This window comes from Capsicum annuum, chromosome 9 (assembly GCF_002878395.1).
Source record: "Capsicum annuum cultivar UCD-10X-F1 chromosome 9, UCD10Xv1.1, whole genome shotgun sequence".
Lineage (NCBI taxonomy): Eukaryota > Viridiplantae > Streptophyta > Magnoliopsida > Solanales > Solanaceae > Capsicum > Capsicum annuum.
The window spans coordinates 11,453,027-11,480,271 of record NC_061119.1 but is presented as its reverse complement, the minus strand read 5'-3'; the positions used below and the strand labels follow the sequence as shown (position 1 = coordinate 11,480,271).

The window sequence follows — 27,245 nt, the reverse complement described above, 5'->3', positions numbered from 1 at the left end:
TGTTCAATGTTTGATCCTCTCTTTGGATGAAGTTAGATATTGCCTTTTTCTTGAAAAGATTGCAGTAAGTTTGATAATGATTGAGTAACACTGCTTCTTCGGCCCGAACCGAGGAATCCCTTAGGTATGATGCAAAAGGGGTCTTGGTCTCTCCTTGACAAGAGATTTCTATGAAAAATATGAATCGGAGTTTTGAAAAAGGGGAGGTAGAGGAGCTCTTGACCGGCAGGAGGATTTATTCAATCACATAGTTTGGGCTCAATATGGCTCCCGACTTTCCCTCCGTGGGCGAACCTTGCAGAGGAACCTTTAGGTTTTCGGGGTATTGGATTTTCATCAATGTTTGCGTTACTCAAGCCGATATTCTCACTTTTGCTTCGTCCACCATCGCTCGCGCGGAGGCTTCTCTCTAAGGCAGAATGTTTCTCTATCGATGTATTTTTACATCCCATAGCTTTAACAGATTGCTTAGTCTTATTCATTTTCTGCGCAAGAGCGCTCAATCAGTAAGCTATTACACACTCTTTCAAGGGTGTCTGCTTCTAGGCAAACCTCATGATTGTCTCTCATCCCTACCTTCTTTATAGCAAAGCGGCCTTATAGACTTGATATTTAAGGCCAACAACATACTAGGGTCGACTGTACGCAACCTTTATTCCTACCTTGGGACTTGGGAGGTAGTTGTTATTTAACGTTGTATTCAAGATAAATGAAAACGAAATGAGCTTGGCAACGTGTGGATTCATATAGTTGATTTCAACTTGTTTGGAACTGTGGTGTGTTGCTGTATTTAAGAAAAATGGCTTCTGGAATGTTCTATTCTTCTAAGCTGTTGTTTATTAAATGCTGATGTGACCAGGAGTTAGATTGAGGTAGGGGTGTGCGTTCGGTTCGATTCGGTTTTATGTGTTATTGGTTCGGTTTATCAATTTTTAAATATGCAAAACCAATAACCAATCAATAAGATATTTTCTTATCGGTTTTCGATTTATCAGTTTTTGGTGCTTAACGGTTCGATTTTCGATTTAACCAATAAGAAAATACTCATAAAATAAAAATAGTAACAACTAAAATAAAAAAACAAAATCTTAGTTGCTGCCAAAATCATACGCAATGCGTTTTAGTTTACAAGAATCTTCAAACTTGAACTGAATGTTATTTCGGAAAAAAATTGAAAATCCTAATTATTGGAAGCTACTAAATGCTTCAAGCTTTCCAATACCCGAACTTTGTATTGTGTCTTTATTGCCCTGAATAGGTTAATACTTTGTGAATCTTTGAATTGTGAATAAGTACTGTGTGTATGTGTGTGTGAGAAACAGATGATTTAGATGATTTAGATTTAAATAACCTAGTAATTAATAATTTAATGAATGTCACTTAAGAATGTGTACATGAATTTCAAAAACATAAAGGTCTACACAGTAATAGATGTTGTATATGTAGTTGGTACCCAAGCAAAGAAAATAGAGTTAAGTGTAGAAAATGTTATTTGGAAGCCTGTGTAAATTGTATAGAAAATACTCTAAAGATAAAAATAGAATCAGAACCAAATAGAGAACCATATATATACATATATATATATATATATATACCCAGTTCATCTCTTCCTCTTAATCTATGTTCCTAACATCTCACTTCTTTAACCACACCCCGAAAACTTTAGTCTGGCAGCTAACACTCGTCCTTTGTCTATTTTGCAGATCTGTCGGACTATCAAGGCCAGAATTCCTAGGAATTTACAGGTTAATCCATCGTTGTTATTAAGAAATTAAGAGGCTAACCATATACTAAGGGTAATAATTTTACCGAAAATTTAATTTACATGATGTACAAAAAACATGTTAAAAAACTTTAAACATGGACATAAGAATATAAATATAAATATTTTTGGTGGGGAAAAATATGTAAATAAGAACTTACATGAAGTAACTAGGAGAGAGGTTTCCCTTTCGGGAACCCCCTTAAGATGGAATAGAAAACTTGGAGCTTTTATTCAAACACACTTAATATTGAGTTTATACAAAAAAGACTAACTTAGATAGGTTTGTTGGAAGGAAGAGTTTACACATTTCAGGTATGTTTTGAGGTTTGTTGATTTTTCTCACTCTGTCTTCCTTCTACAAAATTTACGCCTTTTATAGGCAAAAACTAGATAAAGTAGTGGTCATAAAGATTACTACGTGGCCCAGACATATGTGGCCGACACTAAAAATAAAAGATAAAGAAAGAATCTTAATAATGCAAGCCGGGTACTCATTGGGCCCCATCGTCACATGCATTATTAGTTTTTCTTCCAGACTTATTTAGACGTATACTTCAACAGTTTTTCTTTCTTTTGGAAAGTAGTAATAAAGGAAGCACTCTGACACTGATTTAACTATTACAAGACATAAAGTGGGCATCCCCACCTGACTATCTTATCTAATATATATTAGTAATATAAATATTTATATATATAACACAAATAGGAATAAAACAATAACTTAGTGTATCCTTATTGCCAAAACCGAACTGTTTACCCAATAAATTTATTTATAAAGCCAATAAAAAATCGTTAATCCAATAACCCAATACCAATAAGCCAATAATATTTTTATTAGTTCGATTTATTGATCGGTTCGATTTTTGCACACCCCTAAATTGAGGTCAATTAGCTTTATTAAAAAGTTAGGTTGAAATCATGGATCTTTTCATATCTATAGAGAATTAAAAAGGGAAAAATGTATCGTTTCCACCCCAAACTATACCCGAAAAGTCGAAGCCACACCTAAATTATACTAGTGACCTATTACACACCTAAACTATAAAAAAGTGAAACTATTTACACCCTGTCAGGCTACCACCACTTGCATGTGGTGTAGTGTTTTACACGCGCTGTTACATCAGCACCACGTCAGTAAAAAGTATCACTTTTTCATAGTTAAGGTGTGTAATAGGTCACTTATATAGTTTAGATGTGGCTTAGACTTTTCTTGTATAGTATGGGGTGGAAATGAGGCTTTTGCCATTAAAAAAAGATGAAAAAGCTTCCTTATAAGCAAATTGGCAGCATATGAATAGGCCATTTGTCACTTTTTAAGACCATGCTCCCAAATGTTTACATAATTTAGGTCCCACTTTCGCTTGTTTTCCTTTGCAAATTACATGTGAAATTGTAGGGGTGAGTTAGAGTGTGATCAGATTTTTATCCAGGTATAGAAGTAGTTTTTAAAAGGTACTCGACTCATACAAATTGCATGGTCAGTTTTAGATGTTTATGCTTTTTTGGACTTACTTTTTAAAATACGAAAATTAAAGAACACAATAAATTATCTTTATTAAACGACATAAAAACTCTATCCTTTGTATCAGTTACTTAAATCCTTTTTTTTTTTTCAAAAATAGTTGGATAAATTCATAAATTTTTAAATACTTAATTTTAATTATGTATCTTCCTTTGGTCTAGTTAATGTATTATGTATCTCAATCAAATAGTTTTCGAATGTATTTCAGTAATCAAATTATGTATTTCAACTTCAGATTTATGTATCCGAATGTTAATTATGTATTCGAGTAAAACTGAAGTAATTAACTATACATTCTTTAGCTCAAAATTATGTATCTCAACTTCAAAATTATACATCCGAATGTTAATTATGTATCCGAAAATTGCATAATAAGAGATTATTTGTAATTTAGCAAAGAGTAGGAATAGAGAGTAATGAGAAAAATTTATTTAATGTAATCTAATGAAAACCATTATTGGTTGAGATCTATCTAATTATTTCAAAATTACTATATGATTGTCTCCAAGTCTTCAAGACCTAAGCAATTCGTCACTGAAATTACTATCTCCACTTTCACTAACGAAAACCATCTTCGAGTTGTTGTTTGTGGACATTTAATCTGCTCTTTCTAACATCAAATACTTCTCAGTGAAAATAGTTTTACATTATGAATATGTATATAGTTATTTCAAAAATTAGATGAAAGTTTGTCAGTCCTTAGTTTTCTTAAAGTTGCTAATATACACTAATTGCTCTGTTCTTCCTTTGAGTTTGACATTCTTTTATTGTAAAATCTCTTAAATGTGATTGGCGTAATCCACAACAACATACCCAGCATAATCCCGCAAGTAGGATCTAAGAAGGGTGGGATGTACGCAGCCTTACCCCTACCTTGTGAAGATAGACATTTTCCGCTAGACACTCAGCTCAACTCAACAAAAGCATGATAAAATCAAGGAAAGAAAAATGCAGTCGTAAAGCATTCTCGTTGAACATAACGAAGAAGAGGAACAATAGCAACAACACATAATACAATAATCGAAACAAAGATCAGAGACAGAGATCACAACCAGTATATAAGCTAATTTGCACGGACTCTTCCTTTCAATGTCGCTTTTGGAGAATCAAACACGCACCTGTTGACATTTTTGAAGAGTCCAAACAAATACTCATAGAAGGGCCATTTATTTTGGAGTGGGCAGAGTGGTTTAAGATGAGATCATGACAGTGTTGGGCTATCCCAAAGGTGAGTTACCTTTTAGGTACGTGGGAGTGTACCATAAGCACCAAAAGATTCACTATCTTCAATGTGAACTCCTCATAGAAAAAATGCTACATAGGATCCATGCTTGGACTAAGATGAGATCATGACAGTGTTGGGCTATCCCAAAGGTGAGTTACCTTTTAGGTACGTGGGAGTGTACCATAAGCACCAAAAGATTCACTATCTTCAATGTGAACTCCTCATAGAAAAAATGCTACATAGGATCCATGCTTGGACGACCAGATTCGACAGCTGTAACGTACAGAGCTTTCACGGCAACTCAGTTATCGACAGAGCTTTATCTATCGACACCTAATACAGCTGTAATATACACAGTTCTCAGGAAAACTCAGCTTCCGAACTGCTTTTGTCCAGAACACTTCTAGTTGTAATGAATGCAAGAGACTTTAGCTTAAAAAGGGAAAAAAAAATCAAGAAAGCGGAGAGGCGAATCAGACAAAAGGATAACATGTTGATACCGTATCTGACTCTACTAGTACAATTGTAGAAAGAAAAATATGTAAAATAGGTTATATTAAAACCATAAATATCGATAATATCTTCATATATGATACTGTACAAACGAATGGTCCAAGAATGAGACTAGTAAAATGCCTCATGGGCTATATAGAAGATTATCAAAGCTAAGTGCTATCTGATAAGGGCTGGTTTAAGTGTGGATGCATTTCAACATGCTGAATCTTTCTCTATCAGGAAGGTGTATACACTGTTACTAGAGGCATTGTTGTGTGGAGGAAATTAGTATGCAACAAGGGGTGTCCTAAAAGGACATTTATACTCTGACTGGCGATTCCGGGAAGATTGGCAACCAAGGATAAATTGAAAAGATGGAGTATTGTGAACACCATAGGCTGTCCTCTATGCAACCAGTACAGTATGATGAAACAACACAACACCTTTTCTTCCAATGTCACACAACCAAGAAGATCTGGAGTCAATTAGTGGAGTGGCAGGTTATACAAAGGAATTGTATGGTTGTGTAAGACACTGCACCAGCAGAAGCAAAGGGGCTACAATTTATAGGATGACCATGGCAGCTGCTATGTACTACATTTGGAATGAGAGGAACAAAGGTGTTCTCCAGAAGACAAGCAGACCACCACAGGCTATCACAACAACAACATACTGAGTGTATTCACACGAAGTGAGGTCCGGAGAGGAGAGGGTAAAGTGGTACGCATTCCATACCACTACCTCGGATGAAGTAGAGAGGCTGTTTCCGTAGACCCCCGGCTCGGGACAAATAACAGTATACCAAACAAATAACATCAAAGCACACAACAAAGATGGGATAACACACTGCTAGATAATAAAGGAAATAAGACACCCACAAGGTACTATTCTAAACTTATCTATCCAAAATCATAGACACCACAGGCTATCACACGATTGATTGTTCAAGAGATCCACTGTCGACCCAGTCGCATGCCTATAACTGGTTGGATATCTTCAGAGGCTTAATTTCTACCCAGCAGGAGTTTAGTAGCAGGAGTTAGGAGAAAGTAGTTTGTTTACCCAAAAAAAAAAATTAAAAAAGAAAAATTCACTGAACTGAACAGAAAGATTTATCAGGCAAACCAGTTAATCATAACTCCCTCACCAAGAGAAATAGAGTTCATTTCATCTTCTATTAGAGAATGACTAAAAACTCTGATTTTTCTCCATCTAGAAAAATCAATCTAATCAGGATAAAAACTGTTAAAAACTAACTAAACTAGTAATACAAAACTCACCTTTATCTAGGTACACTTCTTTTTTTTTAAATAATATTACATAAAACAAACCTACATGAGTATAGTAAAAACTAAAAAACATAATACCAAGTCAAGAATAGGGCTATAAATTAGAAAATCGACCCGAACCAGAACCTCTCCTTCTCCGACGACGTTTTTGCATGCGCCAGAATAAGATCAGTAGACCTAACAGTAATAGCGATAAGTTTGTAAGAAAGATGAGTGAACAAGATAAGCTTTCGGATTTGTACGACAGTCGTGTACACAAATGTACGTACACACACTAACCTGTGATGGCAACACTTACAGGCACGAACCAGTGAGTAGCCACAAGCACGGGCATGTCAATCTGCAACCAAGTAAAATGAGACATTTGAAAAAAGAGAGTATAAACTGAAGAAATATTACGATTATTTGAAAAATTATTTCCGTTTGGCCATAAATTATTTTCACTACTTGGACATATTGAACTTTATAGTATATGAAATACCGGTGAAGATAGTCCCAAGAAACCAAGTGGCTATCCGATAAGAAGATGAAGCACTGACCAGATAAACTTAAAGCAGTTGACGTACTGAACTTGTTTGAGAAATAATTCTTTTCTCACGAAACTTCAAATTTTTCCAATTGAACTTCACTGCGAAAGTTAAAATATGTCTACTGTGCTCTGTGTAGATATACTCCGACTATGTTTGGACATGATTTGCTTGAAATTTGAAAAAAGATGACACTCTATTTTAAGTGAAACGAATTTCACATGGAAAAAAATTGGTCTTGTGAGTGGAAACTTGAAATAGAGATGTTAGTTTTTTCAAACTTCAAATTCTCTATTTCAAGTTGAAGTAGAAAAAACAAACCAATTTGATAGACAAATATTTATTTGAAGGAAAAAAGATCAAAAGTTTTTGAAGTAGTTTGCAAGGACAAATGTCAATGAATCAAGTTTTAGAAACAAATGATACTAAAAGTTACTTACATCATCTCTGTAAAAGAAGCTCCAGTAATTGTTTCCAGAAGAGTCGACATCCTTGCGAGTTATGTTAGATGTTACTGAAACAGGTGTGTCTATTGTAGAATTTAAACCTCTACCCAAGTCGATGACATGATAGCCAGGTAGCTTACGGTTCCTTCCTCTGACCTGTAAATTGTAACCCTTTGTTCCCCACACTTCAAACCTGGAGTCGCGTCCACATGTCAACTCCTTCCCAACAACGCTGGAATAAGTAGAGAAATTCACATCCGTTCTACGAGATGGTAGCTGATTCGTATCAGCATATAATGGTTTCTCCTGTCTAACTGAATCTGAGAAAAGCATAGGATCCTTTATATTCCTACTTGTAAAATCTAGCATTTTCTTCAATAGTCCATAACAATTGGTAACCATATGGCTGCTGTCCAAGCAGTTAGAGTCCCCGTATACTGCAATTCGACCACCACCAACCTCCAAAAGACCAAGAATAGGAGTATCTGTCTGCATTCATCAAAAATAAATTGCAAGTCAGATTAGCAGGTCAACCACCACATAAATAATACTGAGAAACGCGAAGTGTCATTAGCATAAGGGTTCTCAATGGAGTAAAATGAACTAATCTTCCAGTATCACTTTGTGCAACCTAAGAATGTGATACCAAACAATTTTATTCGTCAAAGATATCGAAAAGTGAGAACATTCCTTAGTAACGCCGTCCTCCCCTCTCACATTCCCCCAAAACAGTAGCATATCTACACACAGGAAACTCCATCTTCATTTTTAAGCAGAGGATTTTTAGATAAACCATGAAAAAAATGGAAAAAGGGCAACTTCATGGAGTTCCATCTTTTAATTTAGGAAGCTCATTATAAAAAAAAAAATAGTAGTTGATTAGAAGAACGGCCATCTCACTACAGAGAATACTCTTTTCCGTATTTCATTAGAGAGATAAACAGACTGCACTAGATTAGATCATTATATCTCCAATTTCTTTCAACTACTAGAGCCTCATGGAGTTGCTCGGTGTTCTGGAATAAGCAAAAAGAGGAAGGCTCAAAAGTCAACACACTGTTTTTAGTAAAGATTCTTGTGTTTATGAAATAAAAGAGGTACAGTAGGTGGTAACAAAAAACTCTGAACAGCCTTCAACTCACCTTGGTCATGCCAGATAAAAGGATATTTTGAGTGGCCCCGCTCTCTGAGCTATCCATAAAGGGGAAGCTGTGCAAGTATCCACCTCTTGGGAACTTCAGAATATCAGTCCCAGATGCATACCGACTCTGTTCACCATTGAGGACAAAATCGCCATTCAGAATTTTATTCCCAAATGCAATTCCAAAAGAAGCCAAAAGATCATTTAAGGCAGGAACATTGGAACCTCCAGTAACCGGGGTCCACCAGCTACGTGTATTGTCATCAAAAAACCTCATCTTTACCATTGTGTCCACATTGTACCAGTCGGCAAATACAACCACACTTAGAGCTGTATTAATGACATCATCTCTCAATTTCTTGATCTCTTCAGGGAAGTACTCATCCTCAAGATCCACCAGAAGAAGTGTACCATAGTGGCGAGCATCAAAGCATGTAAGAGGAGAGCCAAGAGTCTCAATATAGTATCCGGCATCTCTTAGCGTATCAAACATTATGTGGAAATTTGTGTGCAGATGATCCCCATGCCAATCAAGAATGTCATTTCGAACATCTAAGGAGTCCCTTGGAATATAACCAGGTGGATACTTGATACTGTGAAATTGATCCCACAATATCCGCACAGATCTTGGGGGAGTAGGAATCACTTTCAATTTCAATTGAAGGACACAGGTACTACTTCGACGGCTCTTCTCACCTGGAGCGGGTGGGCTGTAGATCTTGACAGTTACGTTACCCTCAATTACCCCAGAAAACTGAGCCCCTTCTTCTTTGATTTGCATATGCAATGCAAGATAACCAGTCCAGGGCCAAATGACATCTGAATAAGTAAAATGGACACTGAGAAGGTTGCCTTCCTCACCAGAAGGATGCCATGTAGGTGGACTTTCAACATAACCAATTACAGCCATTCCATTCAGAATAGTGGCGTTAAATATGACTGGCATGGCACCAGCATAAAGTGGTTGACGGCAAAATGGCCAAGAGTATGGGCAATCATTGTAATCAAGAAGACCTGGGAAAACGCTTGCTCGAGGTTCATAGCTCATCAAAATTTCAAAGGACTCTAACCTGTCATTCAAGTTATATGTTGAGAAGAACATCAATGTGCAATTTGGGGTTCAAACTACAAGCATAGATAAAGAACTCACAAATTAACCCTGCCTGCACCTTGCTCGTATATGTTGGGACCAGGAAGCTTTGCAGCCCCCTCAACCAGTGCTTGTTTGACACTAGCTGGATTCAGTATGTCCTTCCGCTTGTTTTCAGGAATTACACTAACAAGAAGGCATACTATACCAGCAACCACAGGACTCGCCACACTGGTGCCAGATAAGCTTTTACAACCTGTGCTAATTTTGGATCCCATTATCTCACGCCCGTATGCAACAATATCAGGCTTCACACGACCATAACTGTCAAGGACAATTCCGTGGTTACAAGTCTATGAATTGGCCGGACAAGCATAAATTATTTCTCTAAGTAGGAAAAGCAAAAAGAGCTGTGTTTTCTCTTTCATATTTCCATATCTTCCCTACAAGGTGCAAGTAGCACATATTGACGATAAAATGAGAGGTCTCTTGAGATGATTTGATCATGTCCTGCGTTGACCTAAAGATGCACTAGCCCATAGGTTAAAACCATAGTGAGAGAAGGTGCTAAAAGAGCACGAGGCTCTCGGAAAATATGCAGATTTTGCGAAAGAAAGACAAAAAAAGAAAATTCGCTGACACCAATTCGTTTGGAAATATATTCCAGTCATACTAATATGTTTACTTTAGGTCTTAGGCTCTCTAACTTCCAGTATTTCTCATTTCTATTTCTTCTTTATGTAATGTTGGGAATATGGCCAGCAAGGATTCATATTAGTTGACCCCATCTTGTTTGGGCATGAGGCGTACTTGTTATATTTACATATCATCTTCCTCTCTTCCTTTTTTTCACCTTAGGAGGGGAAAATTTTGAATAGAGTATGCATTCTGTACTAATTGTTTTTTAATATTCATCCATAACTATTTTGCCATTTACCATCAAACAGTTTTCCATCTCTGAACTAGAGCGAAAAAAACATCAAAACAATGGACTTAGAGAGCTCATAGATGGCATGTCTCTTTTACAAGATCTGATCTTCAAGGAACATGTAGTTCTTTTATTTCCTTTTCCCCATAAATGAGGCTTGGAACATCCATTCACACCTCTAACTTTATACCTGCTCGTGCATATAATGATGAAACTAATTCCAAGAAGACAGGGAAGACTAATGCTAAAGAAACCTATACCCAAGGCATAATATAGATAAGCAAAGAACGAAGAGTGTTACCCATGAGGAAGCTCCCAGGTACTCATGCCACGAGAAGAAAAAGAGGCTATATGATCATTGTAATCAATGCCACCAACACCAATAACATCACTTTGATCTGCTGGATTGTTTAGAGTACCATACAGTGGTCCGTCATTCCCGATAGCTGAAACCATTATAATATTGTTTGCTGTAAGCTCCCAAACCTAAAAATAAGTCAAATGTCATCAATACAAAACTAAAGCTTCCATCCCTACTGCTTATTCAAAATTTGTCCCTGACAAGTCTAACAACTGAGAGTCTCTACTATTGAATTGCACGCAAAAGTAACGATGTTACCCTCATTCTTGGGACCTTCATGAACATGGCACAGTTTCCACAATTAATAAAAATGTGCAAGTGTTAGCTCAGTGGAAGTGCTATTCTAACTGGTGAAGGACCAAGCAGGTAAACACAAAGCAGTATTCACATATGGAATTTGTACTTTAATCAAAATTCATGTAAGCTAACTAAATAAGACCAGAAACTACGAATTCTCATTGGATCTTGGTTCTCCTAAATAGTGATGGCTATTCACTTCAATCTCACATGCACTATTATGTCCAGCAGCAGTGGAGACTTATCATTCAGATGCTGACAGTTGGAACCAAATTACTAATAAAACTGAGACTAATAATGGCACAAAATCTTAATTCCGATTAATGCAGCAGCAAAAAAAATGCATTCATGCAGGAGATAATACACGCCCCAAGCATCATACTATTTTACAGGCGCAGATTACAATTTAATTTGACATGCACATCACTAATCACATTGGTAGAAGAAGAAATATTGTAGTTGTTCAAAAGCCACCATGGATTGTGAAAATATTGCAGCAAAATTAAAATTTGAATTGTTCAATGACTTTGAAACTATGTTCAGTAACTGATTTGAAATCTTGATCAATGTCCAAGTGTTTAAATTACTATGGAAGTGTGTTAAAACATTTTCAGATGCCCAAAATGGACTGTGCAGTAAACATTATGACAGAGGGTACTGAAAAACCCAAATGGTCAATGACCTCACCTTTTCCACAAAAGGGAGATCTAAATAATCAGGCCCGCCAATACTCAAATTCAACACATCCATATTGGTTGCAATTGCATAATTGAATGCATCAAGAAACCAAGACGTGTAAGAGACCTGCAATGAGCTGAAGACACAATTATCATAACCTTGACAGGAATTTACAAAATTAACACAGCATGATCCATCTTTTTTTCTTTTCGGGTGAGTAATACAAAACGATCCATCTTTTTTACCACTTTCAGAAGCATCTAGGACAAGAAGGTCCAAATAAAGTCTTTGTCATCTTGTATATGTGAGGATAAGGAGTAAAGGCTCAAATGTATACTCTCACCATTTTATTGTAGATAGATTCAGTTTTAACAACATTTTATGACAATATTACTAAAGCACAATAGAGTAGAGCCTGAATAAGAACTTTTACTCAGTCCAGCTGAACCAACTTCTTTCACACTGAAAACTGATCCGTAGGAAGGACCCCAACACTTTGGAAGATATCTTGAGAAAAGGGTTTTAGCACTGGTGTATCTTATATGAGCCAAGTTTATTCGAAGTACCCCAATGGGCTAACACCGTCTGACTTCCGGGGTGTCTTGCCCGAAGTAGGTGAGATGCTTTATAGCGACTAGATATGTCATCCACGTCCTGATGCAACACCTTCTACTTGCAGACAACTATTGGGAAATCTCAAGACAGTTAAGGCCTGCTTTACATCTAGCAACTATATATTGAGAGGGCTTGCTTTTTAATCATGGGAAGCCATTAGCACCAACAAGCTCCCATGATCATCAAGCCAGGCTAGTAGAGTCACCAAATCATTGATATCAAGTCTCAGACTGCATACATCGTTGGAGTATAAAGATAAAAATTCATTACCTGTGCATCTGTGAAAACACGGAAAGCATATATTTCTGTGTCAGGAGCAAAACCAAGACATTCTTCATCCTGACCAGCAATAACACCAGCCACAAACGTCCCGTGTCCTAGATTGTCATTCAGTGTATCTTCATTGGTCCAATTTGTGCGTTCCTGAAATATTTCAGGTATCAACCCCATGTATGCTAGTAATAGGGTCCCAAAGTCAACCCCCATTTATGTTGATAATAAGGAAAAGATGGCCCCCAAAGAAGAACATTACAGAAACAGACCCAGTGTAATCCCACAAGTTGGACTTAGGGAGGGTGGTGTGTAGCAGCCTTACCCCTACTTTGTGAGGGTAGAGAGGTTGTTTTAGATGATCCTCTGCTCAAGTCAGGCATATCAAAAAGAGTATGAAAGGGAATACAATAGTAAAATAAGCCAGTTAAAAAGATAATGAAGAAAAGAACTGTGGCACCAAAAAGATGTACATTAAACATATATAAAGAATGTATGTAAATGCATTCGCTCAAACAGCGATGGATTAAAATAAAGCATTTCTTTAATACAAGCAAATAAATAAATAAATAAATAAAAAGAAAAAAAACTAAATACCTTAATATTGCGGAAGTGAGGGTGATCTGCCCGTATACCTGTGTCAAAAATAGCCATTTTCACTTTAGCACCAGTGTAGCCTCTCGACCAGAGTGAATCTGCCCCAAAAAGGGATGTGACTTGAGATTTCTACAAAATAAAAATGCAAAGGAGACAAAATAAAGTTTATCAAGACACAAGTTCTAAAGAAAAGTTTAACCTTATGTTTATTTTAGAAGTGCTTCCAGAAAAGTGACACTATGCATTCAACAACTAATTCTTTAATATCATATCCAATTTCATTTAAAAAAAAAAATAATAATAGAAGGCAGAGGTATAGGATCAAATGGCTTAATCTAATTCCTTCTCCCTCCTACATTACCCAAAGGACCACGATAATCTTACCCTATATTTCGTTAAACAATTCGATTTTGAGATATATGTTTGTTTGAAGCAAGTATATGCGGCCCAATTTTAATTTTCAACATTCTTCGTAATGGAAGTACCTAACCAACCTGATATATAACTTTCCCTAGCAGTCACCTCATGTGAAAAGGCGTACTCATACCAAGTAGGATAGGCACAAAGCAGTACACAACCCAAGTAACACCAACATATGGGCCCCTGACAGAATACAATGCACAGGGTAATTATCTGTCTCTTAGAGGGTGTTTGGATTGGCTTACTTTAAATGTTTTTGGCTTTTAAGCTCTCATTTTATTTTTGGGAGTGTTTGGGATTAGGCTAAAAAGATAACAAAAATAAGCTAAAAGCCGAAAGTTTTGGGAATTCCCAACTTAATGGCTTTTAGCTTTTAGCTTATAAGCTACTTAAAAAAGCAGATCCAAACACCTCCCTATACACCTGTATGCATGTTTTTCTAACAAGACATCTACTTGCACTTAAAACCTTAGTTTCTGTCGAGAAGGTCCTTCAAAGAGCCTAACGAGAGAAACACAGCAGGGTGAATACTGTCAATAACATAGGTATGCAAAAATATGCACCTAAATAAAAAGGACAAAGTCTTCTTTCTTTCCTAATGAACCGACACATATATCTTAGGAAGAAACAATTTTTTACCAAAGCAGAAGTCGTATATCAGTGGACAGGGATACGCAATTAATCATAAGGGATCTATCCTTCAAAGACCTCCAAAACGCAGTGTGACAAATAAACTACTATAAGTAGCATAGGATAAGCCAAAACATCATTAGACCAGGAATTTAAAGCAGAAGGCTCGAACTATTCAGTTTCAGGTGAATCTCTCCGTTTCTCCCTTTTTCCTCCTCGCATCAAACACATACATTCACTGGTTGGCCTTCCGCAGAGCAAAACCAGAAGAAATAATCAGTTGGACATATATACTGCTTTGTTTCACATTTAATTTTTTAAGAAAGCCTCATCACTTTTAGCTACCGCAAACACAGAGGTATAAAGCAACTATGTTAGTCTACCAAATTTTTTTCTAAACAAGAGCAAATAATGAGTTTATAACAATCTCCAGAATACACTGCCATCTCTCCAGAAAAAGTGAAGCTAAAAAAGACATAGGGACTCTAACCCGAGGCATCGAGTAGCAAACCAGAGGAAAACTATGTTTATAAGATTCTATTGCAGCAATCACTTCAAATGCCAACTCTTTATCTCTTTAGCGCCTTTCCTTAAAGTTCCTTAGAAAAGCAAAAGTTCTATTCCTTAAATTTATAATGCTTTGGACTTCAAAAATGATGCCAATTATAGAAGAACAGATCCAGGGTAAGACTCAAAAAAAGATAAAGACAACATTAAAATATATAAAGTGGAGACTATTTCCTAAGAACATATACCATGCAGTGTGGTTGATCCTACCATATGTCAATCATGAGAAGTTATAGCTGGAGCAACATCAGAATTGTTCTATCGGTGACCTTTATGTCATGACTTCAAGGTGTAGGAAAAGCCTCTTTGATGAAAGGCAAGGAGAAAGCAGTGTAAATATACACCCCCTCTCCCTATACCCCTGCATTAGTCATGGAGCACTTTGTGCATGCTTAATCTCTTTAATGCATTGCTACAAACAAAGCTTAGCAGCACCCAAGGATATGTCCTAGTGGTCAATGAAGTGGGTTGGGAGCCTGAGGTCTCAGGTACAAATCCCAGCAGAGGCAAGGAACACTAGGTGATTCTTCCCATCTGTCCTAGCCTTGGTGGACGAGTTACCTGATATTTGTTGTTGGTGGAAGGTGGCAGGTATCCTGTGGATTTAGTCGAGGTGCGAAAGATGGCTCGGACACCACGGTTATCCAAAATTTAAAAAAAAAATCTCAGCAAATTCACATGTAACAAAGCACAAACTCATCAAAGTTGTACCTGCATCAGTAGTTCTCTTTTCCAACTAATCTTCATGTTACTTGTGTTGGCCACTGCATAGTTTTGATCTTCACTGAAGGACATCGCTGTAAAAATCTTTCCAGCCCTCTTATTCTCATTTATAAAAGCCCCAATCTTTTCATTCTTCTCTTCAAGAACTACCCTTTGATAGTTCAAATCCAAAGAAACATCCTTTACAAGAACCAATTTTCTAAAGTTTTCTAACAGAAGTTCTTTCACAGACTCCTCAATTGCCACCAATCCAAAGTCTGTAGGAAACCTTGCGGCAGGATTTTTTCTCTCAATCCATTCCCACCCCTTTAATTTCACATTATTTTGCAGATAATTGTGGAGATCTTCAGCCTCCTTATAATGATGGAATCGAACAATATAGTTTCTTCTAAAGGATTGTTGCCTCCAGTGGTGTTGGTAGTCATTAGGGCCAGCAGTAGTATATGGCTCGGATTCCGTTGATGTAATCAATGTAAGGGTTTGGTTTTGAGGGCTCCTCGAGAGGTGATAAGAAATAGAAGGATACAAGCAGCTGAGAGTATACGAGAGAAGGAGGAAGATAAGAGAGTGTGTGAAGACTGATCTTTGAGGAGTTTGGGGCATGTTACAAGAATGAAATGTCCCTCATCAAAGCACAGAGGAACGCTTAAAGATTTTCCCCTGTACTCAAACACAATCAATGTCCTCTTTTAGTGCAGCAACGATGCAAGTCACAATTGTTTGCTTTAATGGAGATCTAATGATCCCAACTGACTGATAACTACTACTCAGCAAAGCATCGTCAGCCTTTTACAGTAAAATGTCCACTTCAACCAGTAAATCACAACCGTATGATAAATACAAGCTGCTTTCCTCCCGTCTAAAAAACTTGAGATCCTGCACTCTTTAAGGCTGCAGAGAAATTCACATTAGTTTGAAACAATTCCAACAAGGAAATAAAATACATATGGTAATGGAATGCAAAGTCAAGATAAAGTGATTAATTGAAAAGAAGAAACATAATTATGGCCTAATTCAAGATAAAGTGATTAATTGAAAAGAAGAAACATAATTATGGCCTAATTCAAGATAAAGTGATTAATTGAAAAGAAGAAATATAATTATGGCCATCAAGCGTATCTAGCATACCTTTTCCATACAAAACGTTATCTTACTGAATTAGCACATGTGAAAAGTTTACCTTTTTGTTTTTTGGTACTGGAAAGCAACTAGACGCACTAATCAGCATTTCATAGAGCATGATTCAGCATAAATGTCTCCGATATTTCAAACCTCCACCGAAATGTTGGGGAGAAAAAAAAAATATCTCACCAAAATGACATAGTGGAAAACCAAAGTCATAATATGTAATTTCACCATGTGTTTAGACTTCTTTGTCACTACTTCATCTGAGGTAGTGGTATGGATTGCGTACACTTTACCCTCCGCGGACCCCACTTTATCGGTCGGACTATCCTGGGTATGTTGTTGTTGTTATCTAGACTTCCTTGACAGTGAAGTGGCCTCAAAATAAGTGCCCTAAAAATTGTCATGTTTTGACAACCCAACTCTTGATAAAATTGCTCTTCCGAGCTCTCACACACTCTATCTTTCACTTTCCAAGAGATGATGACGCCAATAACCAACTCAAAATAATTTATTACTACAACTATCAGTCAAGAAATGACACCAATACAAACAATTTAGCAGCAGTAACATATTAATTCAAAAAGAATCAGCTAAGTGTCTATCAGCTATATCACAATCCCAAACTAGCTAAGGTCACTCCACTACCTTTTTGTCTAATAACCAAAGTGTCCGGGCAGCTTGTGCACACCCCGACTAATTCTACGGAATGCCTGCCACCTCCCACCAGTGAATTGTACTTTTTGTCTAATAACCAAAGTGTCCGGGCAGCTTGCACACACCCCAACTAATTTCACGGAATAATTGTCACCTCCCACCAACAACACGTACTAGGTAACTCTGCCACTTAGACAAGGGCAGATAAGAAGAAATCACCTAGTTTTTCTGTCTCCATTGGAGTACCACGTCACTCCACTACATTCAAGCCTTTTTGGGATTTGGGGTTTAGCTATATGAATTTTCCACATCAATTTCATTCCCAAAAGATCAGTTTATAATTCCATTATCAAAAAAGATCACATTTTTATAACACTCCCAAGAAAAAGAAAAAAACTAAATTTACAAAACCTGATCAAATATTACAAAATTTAGCTAAAAAATATGCAAATAACAAGCACAAACACAATCCTGATCAAAAAATAAAATTAAAATGAGATTTAAATGGTGACGAAGAAACACCTGAAGAATCCTTAGTACTGCAAGGATTTTGTCGAGGTGGACAAAAGTTGGCCCGAACACCATAATTATCAAAAAAGAAAAATGTTGTAAGGTGGCACGTATCTCATAGATTTAATGGAGATGCACGAAAACTGATCCGATCGCTACAATTATAAAAAAAAAAATATATGGAAAGTTAGATATGTGTTTGCTGTTGTAAGGTAAATTTAATCGAGATGCGCAGAAGCTAAACGGAAAACTACAGTTATAAAAGAAAAAGGAAAGAATATGTAAAGTTTGATGATTTTACCGGTGACTGGAAAATGGGGATTTTGAATCTTGAATCGCTCTGCTCTATTTTTCAATCATGTGTTGGACTTTTTGAATTTTGACTTAATCACATTTGTTAAAAGTTTTAAATTGTTGGTAAAATGAAATGGAGAAAGTAAATTCTCATAGAGGATAATAGAATTTTGACAGTTTAGATATGTACATTATTTCGTCATTTTCGTATGGTTGTTAACAGCCCGTTCGAATAAAATTGAAAGAATACTTTTTTGTTTCTATAATGAGTTAATTGTTAGATTTTGGCACATATATTAAAAAAAAAAATAAAGATATAAATTTATCATATTTTTCTATTTTCACCCTCTTCAAAAAATAAAAACTGTTTTTTCATTTTTATCTTCTTAAAAAAATAAAGACACATGATACATCACTCCCAATGTATATTTAATGGAGGATAAATTTGGAAAAAATTTCAACATTTACCTTGAATTGTGAACTATTCACTTATTTTGAAACACTAAAATTGCCCCAACAATTCACTTATTGTGAAACGGAGGGAGTAACTTTTTAGCTTAAGGGGTCGTTTGGTAGAATATATAAGAACAATGCTGAATAGAATGTATTAGTAATGCTTGCATTAGTAATGTTGGTATTAATTGTGCTTGCATTAGTTATGCTGATATTATTTTTTATACACTGTTTGGTTTAATGTATTAAGAATAATATATATTGGTATAATTTTTATAAGAAAATATTTATTGACAAAAATACCCTTTACCCTTTTCTTTTTTTTTGTTCTTTTATTAGAACAGATCAAGGAATTGGATATTTTAAGCTTGTTCCGTCTTCTTCATCTAACAATAAATTTTCAGGCTTCAAATCTCTATGATAAACACCACGACTATGACAAAAATCAATTGCAAATATCAACTGTTGAAAATAACCTCTTGCATTAACTTCCCTTTAGTTGCTTTTTCGAACAATTCACCGTCTTTAACAAACTCCATAGAAATATATATATTCGTTTTGCTTGCCATAACTTCATGAATAATATTTGGATGTTTAACCATTTTCATGACGAAGTCTCAAACAAGTCAAAACTTCAATCCCAAACCCTCATCCCCCATATTCATAACCTCCAAAATAAAGAATCCAATTTCAAATCTATACCTAATAATCAAACATTCAATTCTAGTGGAGAGGGAAGAAAGGAAGAAGGTGCAGTGAATATTACCTTACTTTTCCATGACTAATATGTTAAAAAAGAAAACAGAAAAAAACAGAGGCAAAGTGAAGAGAAGGCAAGGCAAAGCGCAGAGAAAATGACAAAGTATTTTAGTAAGGATTTAAGGGGTAAATTTGTCATTTAACAAGCTAATACATGTATTAAAATGCTTTGTATTATTAATACCTAGAAAATGGTGGTGTTAGTAATACATTACTTAATACACAAAAGAGTGTGTAACTAATACAAACATTAGTTATGCATAGGCTAAAAAAATGAACCAAACAAGGTATTACTAGAACACAAGAATAATGTATGCATTAAATTTTTTAACACACTCTACCAAACGACCCCTAAGTGATTAAAAGCTTAAAATAAGTGCTTATAAATTAAACAGATAAGTGTTTGGATAGAAGTGTTGAAGCTAGAAAAAAGTTGTTGATGCGTTTGGTAAACAAGTAATGCGATGTTAAACACTTTTTTGTTGTTAAATGACTTAAATGTCCTTAAAGTTGTTAACGCTATAAATAAGGTAAATTATTTATAATTTTTAATTTTAAAATAAAATTTTTAATTTTAAAATAAAATTTTTGAACAAACCTTCGATTAATGATGGATTCGATGAAAACAAAGAAGAAAGTTGAAGAGGAAATTGGAGGGAAGAGATAAAGCGAAGTGGCAAAGAGAAAAAGAAAAAAACTATATATTTAAGGGCTACAAGTTTAGGATATTGTTGGAATTAGAAGAAAATACAAGGGATAAAAAGGTAAATATTTTGGTCAAACCTAAAAGAATTTTAATCTAAAAAGTAAAAAGTCTGGGGTACTCAGCTTCTCACTTTTTGATTCTTTTAATCAGTTTTTAGCTTTTTTTAAGTACTTTTTAGTTTTACCAAACACCTTAAAAAGCTAAAAAAGAGATTAAAAGCTGGTTTGACCAGATTTTAATCCTATCCAAACGGGCTCTAAGTTTTATTAGTATTAAAAGATAAATTTCTAATAGAATTTATTTTTTATAGCTTCTCATCCGTTGTTTGGTATCGATATTATTTTCTCATATTCAGGATTCAAACATGAGATCGTTGGTTAAGGGAGGAGCAGCCCTGCACCATATTCTTTGGAGGTCAATTTTTTTTAAAAAAAGTTCTCATTCGATGTTCGATACCCAAATTTTAATCTTGATATATCTGATATGCATAATTTATCTATATCTATAATTTATATCTATATCCATAATCTATATCTATATCTATAATATATTAAAAATGTAAAAAACCTTAGAAATATCGTTTGAACTTTTTGTCCTTCATTAAAAGTCTTTGTTTTAGACAAAATTGTTATAAATATATCATATATAGTGAATGTCTACTTTACCATATATAATAAATACCTACTTTACCATATATTGTGTATGTCTATTTATGAAAAAGTTACAAACTCCAAGGTTAGTTTTCCCCTATAAATAAAAGGATTTTGCTTCATTGTAATTCATCCATCAAGAGAATCCCTCAACAATCCCTCAAGAGAAATAACAATAACTTTCTCTTCTCTCTCTACTCTTTTTCTTTGTTCTTTAGTTATTTCATAACATGTTATCAGCACAAGACTCTGTCAACCAAGGTAAAGGTAATTTCAAGGTTAGTAATTCCTTATGTTATCTGTCTTTTGCTACTAATAATATAATTATTGTTGAATTTGAGAAAAATAATTAGTTTGAAACCATTTATGTTTTAAATTGATTCCTCAAGAACAATATTATCAAAATTGATGATAATATATTGGGTTTAATTCCCATCGATTTATGTCTAAGATGCCTTTATATGGGTAAGACGTTGAGTTTCAATCTCAATGCACATATTGATGATATGATGATGGCTAAGGCAAAATAATGTAATTTTACTGAAAAGTCATGAAATATATCCCATTGAATATGCTCCATTCTATGAAGTGAATATGGTGGCAATAAATGTTAAGTCTGAAATATGACAACTTACTTCATTCTTGAAGTGTATGTGATAGTAGTGCATAATATGTCTGAAAGAAGATAAGTGATTGAATGCACGAATATACGTGTGGAGGGACGATATGATAATGATCATCAAAAGTGATGATATTTTCACACGCATATTATGATCATACGATATGTTAGAGAAAAATTCTCTACATTATATGTATGCCTCGATTTGCTCCTGAAATAGCAATATCATGAAAGAGGTTATAAGCTATCAAAATTTGATAGACTTAATGCACGATTATATTCCATTCGTGGAAAATGAGAATTTCGATTGTTTCAATACAAACGTGCATTTGATTGTGATGGCATCACAACTCACTTCCGGGTGAGGTAAAATAACTAAGAAGAGTTATGTTGAAATCTACTTCTGAAGTAGTAGATCTGAAATTTATTCACGTAATAGTAAATCTAAAATTTACTAAAGTAAAAGGTGTGTGTCATGGTAAACTTGGAGTTTGCTAGAATAAAATTTCATAAATTGACATGAACGATTGCGACATCTCAAAGATGTGCATATTGAGTATTGAGCATATATTGAAGAATTAGAAAATTCTTCATTACTTTAATGTTGCTTGTTCTCATGATAAATTGGTTGGACCAACTAATTTTGGGATTGGATTCCTTAAAATCTGAAAAGTGTAAAAGGTGAATATGAGCCCGTTCACTATTCATGTGATCTATTAAGTTGCATCGATATGAGATGATCATTTGTACTTTTACTGTCAACCTGTAGTTTGATATTCATAAAGTTGTTTGCTCTATAAAATTGAGTTAAGAGCATAACTTCCAGATTGTGCAATCAAGACAATTAATCTTGATGGTGGTGGTTTAACATTAAATGCCTTCGATAAATAGCTAAACAGTTGTTAATGAGAACAAAACTTCTATGTGTTGGTTTGAAATATGATATGCACTTGTATGCATTAGACTAATAAATTATGATTATTTCTTCCCTCTCAATTGGTTCAAGGTCAGGAACCAACTATTCCATCTAATAATTTTGATGTGGGGTATATGATTGATGAATATACCATGATGCACAAAGATGGAGGATGTACGTTAGTTTTTCTAACATAAGGGGGAGAATATAAACAGTTATGAAGTATGTTAGGAATTATCACAGATCTTCATTCAAAAGATAATTCAAGTCAAATGCCGAAAGCATCTCATATTTAAGCTGCAAGTACTCCTATTTGTGTCCTTAAAGGACAAAATCTATGCATGCGTGAAGCGTGGTAGATCAATCGGTTCTAAATGAAATAATCCTTGAAAAGGAGAAGGAGAAAATAATCATAATTAGAAAGCAATGTGCTCTTGAAGAGCCTACGATATAACACTTCATGAAACCTTATGATAGGTTCAGGTACCTGAAAATAATAAAGTAATGAGATCTCAAAATGTTATTTCACATTGCGAACTGATACAAAATAAGAAATCGTCAACGATATCTTTGATACAATATTGGCGTAATATTGTAAAAAATTATGAGGATCTGAATTCTACGTTAACTTAAGCATGCTGACATAGAAACATTTATCAAGTGACCTGAAAGAATGCATTTTGGTAAACGTGAAACTTATTTGATTTATAGTCCAGATACTTGAAGATGTCACACTTGACATGTTGGATATTGTTACTTGACAAACATCCATATGAAAATTCCTAAGGGATTCAAAATGCCTGAAGCATATAAAGTTTCTGGGAAACTTTTTATTATCCTCATAAGATATAATTTGATGATTTGAGTATCATTAAAACTCTTGGAGAGTTTTCAAAAGCAATAGAGTATTTGCTTAAATGAGAAACATGCAAAAATTAAATAAGGATCCATTTCGACCTCAAGAAAATAATGAGGAACTCCTTGGTTATGAAGCACCATATCTTAGTGCAATTGATGCACTAATGTATCTTGCAAATACTACAAGGCCTGATATAGCCTTTTTTTAGTTAATTTGTTAGCAAGTTTTCAGTCCCGATCTTATTGTTCATGCTGATTTTGGGTACTTATCTGACCTACATAAAGCTCGGTCTCAAATACGCTATGTGTTCATATGTGGTGGTACTGCAATATCTTGGAGATATATAAAGCAGTCTATCGTAGACACTTCATCGAATTATGCTGAGATAATAACTATTTATGAAGCAAGCTGAGAATGTGTATGGTTGAGGTCCATGAGACATCTCATTCGAGAAAAATGTGGTGTGAAATATGACAATCTACCCAAAATTTTATACGGAGATAATGCATCATGCATAGCACATCTTAATGGAGGATTCATAAAAGGAGATAGAATGAAGCACACTTCATCAAAGCTTTTCTACATACATGAGCTACAAAAGAATAGTGATATCAACGTGCAACAGATTCGTTCAAAAGAAAATGTGGCTGATTTATTCACCAAGTCTTCTCCAATTACAACTTTTAAGAAGATGGTGCATAAGATCAGGATACAAAGGTTCAAGGATGTTCTCATTAGGGGGAGTTAATACGCGCTGTACTCTTTTTCCCTTATGAGGTTTTTTCCTACTGGGTTTTCCTTGTAAAGTTTTTAATGAGGCAGCCTATATGTGTATTTTTTTTCCTTCACTAGATTTTTTTCCACTGATTTTTTTCTAGTAATGTTTTAACGAGGCACATTATCTATCAATTAGACATTCAAGGGGGAGTGTTATAAATATACCATATATAGTGAATGTCTACTTTACCATATATAGTGAATACCTACTTTACCATATATTGTGTATGTCTATTTATGAAAAAGTTACAAACCCCAAGGTTAGTTTTCCCCTATAAATAAAGGGGCTTTGCTTCATTATAATTCATCCATCAAGAGAATCCCTAAATAATCCCTTAAGAGAAATAAGAAGTGTCTCTCTTCTCTCTCTATTCTTCTTGTATCTGGTTTATATTTCATAACAAAAATCATCCTTTCACTATTTTTTCCTAATATTTGAGAGTTGAAAATCAATTAAATATATTTATGGTAAAACCTTTCCTTATTAGAAGTGGTCAGAATTAATGACAACTAATATTTTTTTTATTAGTTTAAGAATTCTAAATCAACTAAATTTAATTTTAAGAAGATTTAAAAAATCTATAAATCTACATCTAAAATATATTAAATCCATTAACCACTTGAAACTTCTTATGGTAAAATATATATGTGCTTACAATAAAACATATGTTTTGAACTTTTTGCACTTCATTAAAGACCTTCATATTAGATAAAATCATAAAATTTTAAATAATTAAAAGTTACACATGCGAGTCACGTGTTTATTTTAAAATATAAGAAATATTTTATTGAAATATAAAAAATAAAATAAATTATTTGTAACACCCCGTATTCAAGTACATGTATTGGCATATTCAAGTACGTGTATTGGTCTTATTTATATGGAATTAATTTTTTTTATTTTATTTATATCGAAATTTGCCCGTTGATGGTTTCATGCGAAGGTTATTGAATAAGCTTTCCAACGATATAAAGATTTTCAAAAATGGATAGGTTTCGGATATAATCGAGCACGTTCGAAACTATGAAACGGTGGCCGGGATATTTGGGAATAGTAAATGTGCAGGAAAATTTCCTGCACACAAACTACTGAGGCCAGCCGAATTTTTGGATCAACTTCAAACGATTATAACTTCCTTAATATAATAAACTGGGAGATCTGCGACCTATGAAAAGAAAGATCTTTGAGTCTTCTTTCCAATGCAATTGGTTTCATCCAAATCCAACGTCTGAGTAAGGAGTTATACTTGTTTTACTTCAGCCTATCAAAATAGATTTTTAGGGTTAACTTCAAATGACCATAACTCCTTGTACAGGACGAACTGGGTGACCTACTTTATATGAAATGAAACCCCTTTGAATTATCCTTCCAATGATACCAGTTTCACCCAAATCCGATAGCGGAGCAAAGAGTTATGGTCGATCTACTTTAACTTATCAAAACAATCCACCAAATGACAGATTTGACATTATTTAAATTTTAAAGGCATTTTGGTCATTTTCTATTATATTATGTAAAAACTCATTTTCATCATCAATCATTGATAAAGAACAAACCCTAGCCAAATTTGACCTTTAAATTACTTTTGATTCAACCGTATTAATTCCAAAGTAATCCGGTAACTGCGTTTGTCATATCGGGAGCTTCGAACAGCACCTATTATTTGTGCAAACAGGATTGCATAATCAAGAGGTGAATTCTAAGGTATGAATGTTGTTTGCCTTTGTTCTTTTCCATATGTATATGTGTGATAGAGAATTATATATATTGGATGTTATTGAAAGGTGATGGAAATAGAGTTATGGACTATTTTGCATAGTTTGGCTGTATCGAATTGTGGAAGGTGGATATGGTAATTAAGTTATGGAAGGTGGATATGGTGATATACTATTGAATTGATGATTATTTATGTCTATGGCTCAATTTGGTTTAATGGATTGGTTGGAAGGATAAATGAATCCAAACTTGATATTGGAGGATGTTGTATGAATATGCATGGCATGTAAATGTAATTGGAGTATAAGAGGGTTAAAGTGACACCCTTTATGGTGTAATTACGGCTTACTACTTAACCACTAGTTTGGTGAATTCAAATAATTGAATTGTGACGTTTGGTTGCTAATACTAGATTGCTATATATGTTCATTGTAGATAAGTAATCCAAAAATACGGGAAGTCCATTTGGGACTAGTATTGAAGGTTGACATTCAGGTATATAAAGCATACTCTATACCATATCTTTGGCATGAAAGTGAACAATTATTCTATTAAGAAAATTTTCAAAGTTATTCAATAACATGTGATCCATAATGGTTTTGTATGATGTCCTACGTTACCAATGAACTTGTTTCCACCCTACAAGATGTCAAGACATTCCAATACTTACTTGTTTTCCAAATCTTACATGTTTATTGCACTAATGAATGTCAGAAGGTATCCGGTTACTCAAACAAGATCCATGTGCTATTAATTACTCCAAAACGTTTCATTGATATACCAATAAGTTCTTACTTCATTATTATGGCATTGATGACTCCAAAACACTTCATTGATGTGCCAATGAGTTCTTACTTCATTGTTATTGCATTGATGGCCTATTTATATGTCTCTTATTGATGTATCATTGTTTCAAAGTATCAAAAATGCGGTGGCGACCGAAATAACAATCTCAAAGATTAATTGAACTAAGTGATGGAAGTTCTCTCTTATCGGGTGGTATCCCAGGGGCATAAGCCTATCATGGGTCGATCCCTATTTATGTGTTTACGGGTGGTATCTCAGGGGCATAAGCCTATCATGGGTCGATCCCAGTTGATATGTACTGGAGGCAGCCTAATGGTCACAGTACAGTACAGTACAGTAATGATTACAAAGATGATAAGAACGAAGGTAAAGTGATTGAATAAATACAATGTACAGGTTGTCACAAGTTCTAGTAAGTGTGGTCCACTCCTATTACGATTTATTCACTTGTTTCTGATTTCTATTGAGCTCCTATATCATATGTGATTATCTACAGCTTTACATACTCAGTACGTATTTCGTACTGACGTCCCCCACAGGGGACCTGCATTTCATGCTGCAGGCACAGGTACCTCAGCTCATACACCGCACAAGTAGGAATCAGGATATCCAGCTGCTTCTGGTGAGCTCCAGTTTCCTTCGGGGCTTTCCGTGTCATATCCAGTCACTTTTGGTATTGTATAGAAGTTAGTTATATGGTGGGGTGTGTCCCAACCTTAGTTAAACTCTGTGTATTGTCTAGAGGCTTTGTAGACCTAATGTACAGTCAAGGTGGTGTTTTGTTAATAGACGTGATGGCTCCAACGGCCA

At 34.9% G+C, this 27,245-nt stretch overlaps 1 protein-coding gene across 3 annotated transcripts; it reads right to left on the bottom strand.

The window, feature by feature from the left end:
- Positions 1-6,082: 6,082 nt before the first annotated feature.
- On the bottom strand, positions 6,083-18,382 carry LOC107843032 (subtilisin-like protease SBT6.1). Of its 3 annotated transcripts, XM_016687162.2 has the most exons (12): positions 18,180-18,381; positions 17,891-18,033; positions 15,575-16,477; positions 13,247-13,375; positions 12,650-12,802; positions 11,774-11,890; positions 10,730-10,914; positions 9,561-9,824; positions 8,412-9,480; positions 7,264-7,758; positions 6,576-6,636; positions 6,083-6,473 (listed from the first exon to the last, which is right to left on the bottom strand). In XM_016687162.2, exons 3-12 carry the CDS (start codon positions 16,187-16,189, stop codon positions 6,391-6,393), a joined length of 3,171 nt encoding a protein of 1,056 aa, XP_016542648.1. In that variant the 5' UTR covers positions 16,190-16,477; positions 17,891-18,033; positions 18,180-18,381; the 3' UTR covers positions 6,083-6,390. The 3 variants fall into 3 exon arrangements, with proteins under 3 accessions (XP_016542648.1, XP_016542650.1, XP_047252047.1); XM_016687164.2 differs by lacking the exon at positions 17,891-18,033 and having other exon boundaries at positions 18,180-18,382; XM_047396091.1 differs by lacking the exons at positions 15,575-16,477; positions 17,891-18,033; positions 18,180-18,381 and adding an exon at positions 15,052-15,521.
- Between the last annotated feature and the right edge of the window lie 8,863 nt (positions 18,383-27,245).